Source organism: Scleropages formosus, chromosome 9, assembly GCF_900964775.1.
Source record: "Scleropages formosus chromosome 9, fSclFor1.1, whole genome shotgun sequence".
NCBI lineage: Eukaryota > Metazoa > Chordata > Actinopteri > Osteoglossiformes > Osteoglossidae > Scleropages > Scleropages formosus.
The window spans coordinates 13,457,171-13,465,266 of record NC_041814.1 but is presented as its reverse complement, the minus strand read 5'-3'; the positions used below and the strand labels follow the sequence as shown (position 1 = coordinate 13,465,266).

The 8,096-nt window shown below is 40.3% G+C and overlaps 1 protein-coding gene across 2 annotated transcripts; it reads left to right on the top strand.

Annotated features, from left to right (window-relative positions):
• On the top strand, positions 1 to 6,543 carry LOC108923490 (dimethylaniline monooxygenase [N-oxide-forming] 5-like). Of its 2 annotated transcripts, XM_029254930.1 has the most exons (9): positions 1 to 276; positions 1,746 to 1,885; positions 2,076 to 2,264; positions 2,441 to 2,606; positions 2,824 to 2,966; positions 3,482 to 3,681; positions 3,774 to 4,129; positions 5,592 to 5,664; positions 5,780 to 6,543. In XM_029254930.1, the coding sequence occupies exons 1-9, from the start codon at positions 171 to 173 to the stop codon at positions 6,204 to 6,206; spliced, it is 1,800 nt and encodes a 599-aa protein (XP_029110763.1). In that variant the 5' UTR covers positions 1 to 170; the 3' UTR covers positions 6,207 to 6,543. The 2 variants fall into 2 exon arrangements, with proteins under 2 accessions (XP_029110763.1, XP_018589774.2); XM_018734258.2 differs by lacking the exon at positions 1 to 276 and having other exon boundaries at positions 1,646 to 1,885.
• The last annotated feature ends 1,553 nt before the right edge of the window (positions 6,544 to 8,096 follow it).

The following is an 8,096-nucleotide window of genomic DNA, read 5'->3' as shown; positions in this document are numbered from 1 at the left end:
AAAAAAAAAAAGTTTCATTCTTTAAATCTGTGTTCTGTTCTGAGGGCTTTAACTTTTTTGGGAATAACAGTTCACCTTGGCAGTTATTCTTTTTTTCACAGCTGAACTTTTTCTGGAGTTTTGAAAAAAATATTTATGGAATTGTAGAACAGAAGTTTCCAGGGAAGCTCATGGAGCAAAGTTCAGTGGTAAGTTTAAACATTGAACCTTGGCGAGATATGCATTTTCTCTCAACGATCCATTTCTGCGAACACACAAGACGCTCATTGTCCCCAGGTTGGTCCCACTTACTGTCTACTATCTTTATGAAAACTGTATCAGAGTTGAGTTTTTGAAATTGTGGGAAATATATAGGTTATGTAAAATGCATATTCTGATAACAGTGCAAAGTAACACTCGTCTCTACAAAGACAGGGCAACAGTGGCATGAAGGAGGATGTCAGTGTTCAGATCTTACCGAGTGAAAAACATGCTTTAACTGACCTCTCAAAAGGGCCTCTAGTAACTCTGAAAATAGGTTACCTATGACCAGGGTCAGTTCACTGGAGACAATGGTTCAGTGTCACCTGAATCAGTGCATTACTAACTGACAGTAAGCAGATGTGTGGCAAACACTGGAGCTGAATTCCACAGGTGTAATGAGGGAGAGACATGTCCCCAGTATGTGTGTGTGTCTCTCTCACACACACACACACACATTTTCAGAACCGCTTGTCCCATACGGGGTCACGGGGAACCGAAGCCTAACTCGGCGTAAGGCTGGAGGGGGAGGGGACACACCCAGGATGGGGTACCAGTCTGTCGCAAGGCACCCCAAAGCAGGACTCGAACCCCAGACCCACTGGAGAGCAGGACCTGGTCCAACCCACTGCACCACCATGCCCCCCATGTGTGGGTGTCACTCCATTGTAAATTGTTGATAATACTTTCCAGTCTCCAAATACCCTACATGTTCTTATGCCTCAATGTATTCCAGTTGTGAAACAACAGAAGTTTATTACACCGTCAGATATGAACAATATATCAGTATCAATAGCCAGTATAAAAATACAAAATAATGGGGAAAGGAAAAAGTTTTAATTATAAAATAGCTTTTAACTACAAAAGCACTTAGTTATGTTATATACAATCAAAAATGTAGCATGTACTGCTGTGATTCAACTGAATAGTAAAACACAACCCCAAATCTTTGAATAAGAACCATTTTTTTGTATTTATACAAAAGACAAAAAGATATTTGATCTAGTATAAAAGAAACATAATAACAGACATGTAGAAATAGAAATTGTACAAAAGTGAACAGTGAAGGGGCGTGCAGTGGCGCAGTGGGTTGGACGGGGTCCTGCTCTCCGGTGGGTCTGGGGTTCAAGTCCTGCTTGGGGTGCCTTGCAACGGACTGACATCCCGTCCTGGGTGTGTGCCCTCCCTCTCCAGCCCTACGCCCTGAGTTGCCGGGTTAGGCTCCGGCTCCCCGCGACCCCGTATGGGACAAGCGGTTCAGACTGGGTGGGTGTGTGTGTGTGTGAACAATGAAGAAAATGTACTTAGAAAAATAAATTAGAAAATTTTCAATTCTTGAAAATCCATGACTCGGATGGTAACATAGGGTGTACTAAAATTTAGTACATTGATTTTCTAGTCTGACAAAGTTTGCTTTAAATGGTCTCTAGATTTCAGAGGGTACTATGAGCTTTTATCAACAAAAAGCTCATTTCTACAAAAAAAATGTTTATATTCCAACAAAGACGGCAGCATGGCCCGCCGTGTTGCAGTGATCGGTGCTGGCAGTTCCGGGCTGACCTGCATCAAGTGCTGCCTCGAGGAGGGACTGGAGCCAGTGTGCTTTGAGAGCAGCGATGACATCGGAGGCTTGTGGAGGTTCAAGGTAAACTGAGCCATTAAAAGTTATGCAAAAGTAGTCGAACTACATATAAGTTCATTTTCTCTGCAGTATGTAAATGTGACCTGAAGTTCATTTGTTCCAATTTTCAAATATAATTTAGATGATTAACGTACACTGAATACTTAGCGTTGCGTCTTACATTATTGCACCAAGCTTATTGTACCACCTCCAGGAGATTCCAGAACCGGAGCGCTCCAGCACATACCGATCACTTGTGACCAACACCTCCAAGGAGATGATGTGTTTCAGCGACTTGCCCATGCCGGCCCACTTCCCTAATTTCATGCACAACTCCCAGCTACTGCAGTACCTCCAGCTCTACGCTGCTCATTTTAACCTTCTGCAGCACATTCACTTCCAGGTGAGGTCCTGAATGCATATGGACACCATAGTCTCTACTCATCAGCACATTCAGAGTCACTTGCCTCCTGCTTTGCTGTGATTTAATGAAGCCCAAGGACTTGAGATACAGACTTAAAATCCAGAAACAGAAAGTATATGTGATCTAAGTTTCTTTTGTCTTGTTTGGGTTCTCAGACCACAGTCCTCACTGTGAAACAGAGGCCTGACTTTGCCTGCTCTGGGCAGTGGGAAGTGCTCACTGAGGACAGAGATGGGCTCAAAAAGATCCATATTTTCGATGCTGTCCTGGTGTGTACAGGTCACTACACAAAGCCTGTCATGCCACTGAAGGACTTTCCAGGTATAAGATGATCTGTTCATTCATAAGATAATCAGCTCTCTCATATTTTTTCAGCTTCTATCAGTCCATTTTCAGGATGAACAGATGTAATTTTTTGAACAAGCAGTGCATGGTTTATTAGCACTGAACAGCGTAGTAGTATATGTTTTGCAAGGTCCTTTCACAAAGCACTGTGTTGAAGAGCATGTTCATGGTTTCAGATGTCCTCTTTTTTCAGGCTTTGAGACCTTCAAGGGGGAGTACTGTCACAGCAGCGAATACAAAGATCCAGAGCCTTACAAGGGAAAGAAGGTTATGGTTGTGGGTATTGGGAACTCTGGGGGCGACATTGCTGTTGAGCTCAGCAGAGTTGCTAAGAAGGTATGGTTCTAGTGTTGCACAGAAAGCAGTTATACAGCATGTGTCCTTGCACTGCACAGAATGGTTCAGATCTGCAGCTATGCATCTACCATAGATCCTTAACATCAAAGCAAAAGTTCACCCAGGCGAAGGCAGATATATAACCCTAATACTAAGGGCTCAACTTGCACAGCATTAAAATTTTCACAAGATAACAGATGTCTTTATTGTAGTATCCCAGGCTCTACAGTTGCCATGTTGTAGATTAGTAAGTGATTGTGGAAGAAAGGTTGCCACTTTTCAAAGGTTTTCACAATGTCATCTTGCAATATAACTTTGAGCGTGTCTGCAAACAGCATTTCACTGATGAACTGCTGCCAAGGTGCTCTGGTATTTATGAGGAGACGTTTAAAAGGTCTTCAATATTACAATACATTTTAATTAATATTGAACTGTAAAACTTGGATTACATGGATTACTTGACTGTAGCGGTGTGAGGCACCATCTCAGTTCATTTATTCAATGTCTTTCCTCAGACATTTCTCAGTACTCGGCAGGGGGCCTGGGTCTTAAGTCGCATTTCCCTTAAAGGACGCCCCATAGACATGATTGGCGTCACTCGTCTTCTAGGCCTGGTAACCCTACTCTTGCCCAGGCGTCTGGTCAACTGGGCCTGTGAGAGAGAGTTGAATCAGAAATATGATCACCGATTGTACGGCCTCATGCCTAAAAACAGGTAAGACTGTCGGCTAAAGTTATTGAGACTTTCCCTGTTGATGGCGCACGTTCTGATGCATGTTTTCAGACCTTCTCCTGTCATTGCTGCAGGTTCTTGGACCAGAGGCCTCTAGTCAATGATGACCTTCCTGGCTGCATCCTTCTTGGTGGCTTGGTCATAAAGCCAAATATTCAGGAGTTCCAAGGCTCCAATGTGGTATTTGAGGATGAAACAGTAGAGGAACAAATTGATACTGTGATCTTCTGCACAGGCTACACCCACAATTTCCCCTTCCTATCAACTTCTCTCTTTACTGGCCCAAGCTTTAATTTAACCTTGTATAAGCATGTGCTCCCACCTATGCTTGAACACCCAACTCTAGCTATAATCGGCCTGATTGAAGCCTGGGGACCCATCATGCCTGTGGTGGAAATGCAAGCTCGCTGGGCCACTCGAGTCATTTCAGGTAACCTTTTTTTGCCCTATTATGTTGTTTTTAATCAGATGAAGAACCACTTTGAGTAAGACCTAAAGTATACACCACTGATAGTATAAACATACTGCACCTACATAACAAATAGACAGATACTTGGATAAATCAGAATTTTATTAACCCCAAAGGAAATTTCACAAAGCTACAGCAGCATACTAATGGAACACTAGAATCAAACTACAATAAATAAACGTCACATTTAGGCAAATATAGGCCTATAGGAATAAATGAAAAATAAAAGTACTATAGAGAAATCTCTACCACTCGGACAAACAGGGAGAGGACTCATTATAGAGTACTCATTATTGGGCCTAATGCAGAAAACACCTCAGGAAATATTCCTTGGTCAGAGTGCAGCTGAACCAGCCTTTTGTTGAATGTACTCATCAGTGTAGCCAGAGGAGTGCAAAGTGGGGGAGAGTCATTGATGATTCACTATGTCAGTGACAATGACAATGAGTTATACAGTACCACAGACATGTGCATCAAGCGGGTCATTTTGATTTCAAACTGTCCTAGGTGGTAACTGTGACACATTGAAGTTGTAGGAGTTTGTTCAATATAAGTCTTATTTCATCTGTTCCAAACAACAATTCAGTGTTAGGTGCTTCCATATTTATAGGCCATTTATCATATGTTTCAGGCCAACTGTCACAGAAGCATGTTGTCAAAGAACAAAATGTGATCTCTTGTACTATAAGCACATTAGCAAAGTTCAAAAGAAACTCAAAATACTGAATAAAAATCAAAAGTCTTAAGTTAGCCACAGAAGTGGAGATAAACTTATGCAAATCCAAAAATGTGGTTATTGCAGAATTAACTGGACAAACATCTTAAATGGGAAAGCATGATTTTCATACGAGTGTGAATAACATGGTATTCCTAATGTAATGGACAAATTGTATTTTGTCTGAGATGTACATCGCATTGGAGAAAAGTGTCTGTTAAATGAATAAATGTAAATGTATTGAAAACATATATAAAATTTAAATAATATATTTTAGGATATAAAAGGGAAAGATATCTGGAATCTGAAAGTGGTGTGTGCAATGATACAGAGCTATACAACCCAACAAGTTCCCCATCACCTATTCCACGCATCTCAGGCTGGCAAGAAACACTTCATGAAGTTCATTAGATCATGAAGAGAATTACATTGGTATTGCATGGTCATGGGAATGGATACAATTATGTCCTGCAGCAATAAAAAACCTAACCATTATCATGTAATAGCAGTGTTTGTAGATCCAACATTGTATGATTTGAACATCATATGTCCATATGTCTCTACTGAACAATTGGGTGGTCTGTGTCTCTATTACTCATTTTGTGCTTGTCTACCATCACCTAATATAGCCCTTTTGTTCCACTTAAATATTCAGCGTAAAGAGAGGAATGTTTGCTATTGTTAATTTGTGGCACTTGGATCTTGCAGGTGTCATCCGTCTCCCACCAAAGGAAATCATGCTGAAAGACGTTGAGAGGGAGAGAAAAAGAAATATGAAACGGTAATCCATGTGGAGAAGTTCTTGGATTACAAAATATTGCATGGTTTGTCACAACTACAAATAAAATAATTTCCATTAATTAACATAGTATAACAAGTAGTGTCATTTTCCCTAGATACCCTTGTCCCAAACATGCAGATCTGCAACTGGAATACATCCCCTATATGGACGAACTGGCAAATGAGTTGGGAGTGCGGCCAAACATCCTGAGGCTGCTGCTGACAGACCCTCGCCTGGGGTTCAGCGTGCTGTTTGGACCCTGCACCCCTTATCAGTTCCGACTGCGTGGGCCAGGAAAGTGGGCAGGTGCCCGGAATGCCATCCTGACGGTGTGGGACAGGGTGAGCAAACCAATGATGACACGAGTTGTACCAGAGCCCCGTCCTTCCAGACTACCAAAGTTGCTTGTTCTGAGTACCCTGCTTGTAGCAGCCATTTATGCTGGAAAAAGGCATTCTAAACTGCTGGAAAGCCCCATGGCTGCCCTGAACAACTGGAGGATGTACGTCCCAGCGGCGGTCCTTCGCGTGCTCAAAATCTGAACCTAACAAGAGTTTGAACCTTACTTCTGCAGAAACCCTTACCTGTCAGTAACCTAATTTTGCCTGACTGCCTCATTTATATACATATGGCAAAATGTATTACAGAATTCTCAAAAGTAAATTTGATAATAAAATACAAAAATAATACCAGACCAATAAATATGTCATAACACCATGTCATATGCTGACCACAGACAGTGGCATTCCTGGCAGTGACAGAATTGTAACCTTATTGGGAATTTCTTTTTAAGCAAACAGATTAATAAAAAGTGATTTGTAATTTTATACATTCTGCTGCCCCTGAATCCTTAACCGCTGTATGCTGAGCTAATCTTCTATAGCAATCTGAAAAGTAAATACTTAGACAAGAATAGGGTAATTAAAATAATAATAATTGCTTTACTTATTAATTGCAAAAGCGTTGTAATTTTTTGCAGTTTAATAATTAACAATAAAAAAAATCACTGAAAGCAGACATTAAATGTGGACATGCTCTTGCTGGTTAGACTAGGGATAACTGGTGTTTTAATGTTCTTATAAAAAGTTTTTAGATTCTTGTGAAATGCTGTCAATTTATTTGAAATGAAGTCGCTCTAATGCCGTCATGTAATGTAACGCTATAGCTGTTATGAGATCAGTTTCACAATTTACTGTTTCCCATATATTGTACTCTTGTAACATTTACTGTAACAATAAAATTGTACATCTCCTTGGAAAAGCTTTAGCTACTTTAATAATAATGAATGAAAGATGATCATTTTGAAGTTTTTTGAATATGAAAAGTAGAGAATAATTATAACCTGTTCACCTACGATTTTCTGTTGATTTTTACAGAAATCTGTTATAGCGGTACTTTTGAAACTAAATAAAAAAATATGAACCCCTTCATCGTTATACTGGAAGTATAAAACAAGCCAAAGCTGTACGAGATCCCTGCCTTTCCAGACTACCTATGTGGCTTTCTCTGTTTGGCATAACCCTTCTGATCACAGCTCTCTATGCTAGAGACCGATACTGTGCTTTATTCCCTCAAGGAATCTTGAAAATCCAATAAGTTTGTTTTAAATTTAAGTTTAAGTTTCAAGTTCATTGTCATAGGCACAAGTACCGTGTACAAGTATCATGAAATTCTTCATGAATGCTTCTCCACAGACTATGAACAAAAACAATAGAAATACTGCACAGAACAAAACAATGACAATGACAATGAGTAATGCAAATAACAATAACAATAAATAATGGTAACAATAAGAACAACTATGACTATGATCGTTCATGATGCGCATCGTCATCATCTTTCTTCATCGTCTTTCGTTTTAATACATTACTTGGGATAACAGTCCTTGTAGCCACTGTTGGTAATTCGCAGAGAAGATCAGGAGACTTGGAAGTATCTTCAGCAGGATTCTTTATTGCAGATGAGAGCATCAGTCTACAACATCAGAACGTGCTGTTTCACACTGTAGTCATCAAGTTTAACTAAGGGAGACATACATTGTGGTTTTATAGGCATTCAGTGGGCAGTCCTTAAAGGTGTGGCCTTACAGAAAGCTTTAGAGGTGATACCTTCAAACAAAGCATCAAAGGCAAGGAAGCCTTCACAGGAATCAACCCCCGACTGCCAGCTACCTCAAACTTCCTTATCACCAAATGGTTTGACCACCATCCACTAACAAGAACTGGGACATGTCAACATTCTCACAATTATATTAACAGGCAGACCCATTCAACTGTAAATTTGATCTAATCATCCAACAGATATTGTTTTGAATGCCCACAAGCAATGTGTATTACCCTGATGTTTTCATATGATAATATGGGATAGACAGACGGTCAATTGGTCCTAAAGTGACCCTGAATTGTGGATTCCTACAACGCTGACTGCAGATT

Bases quoted from the DNA above. Each gene is read 5' to 3' on its own strand.
- LOC108923490 (XM_029254930.1), top strand. From the start codon at position 171: ATGGAGCAAAGTTCAGTGGTAAGTTTAAACATTGAACCTTGGCGAGAT. The intron at 277-1,745 runs GTTGGTCCCACT...ATTCCAACAAAG, and splicing joins AAGACGCTCATTGTCCCCAG to ACGGCAGCATGGCCCGCCGT. The intron at 4,130-5,591 runs GTAACCTTTTTT...TGGATCTTGCAG, and splicing joins GGCCACTCGAGTCATTTCAG to GTGTCATCCGTCTCCCACCA.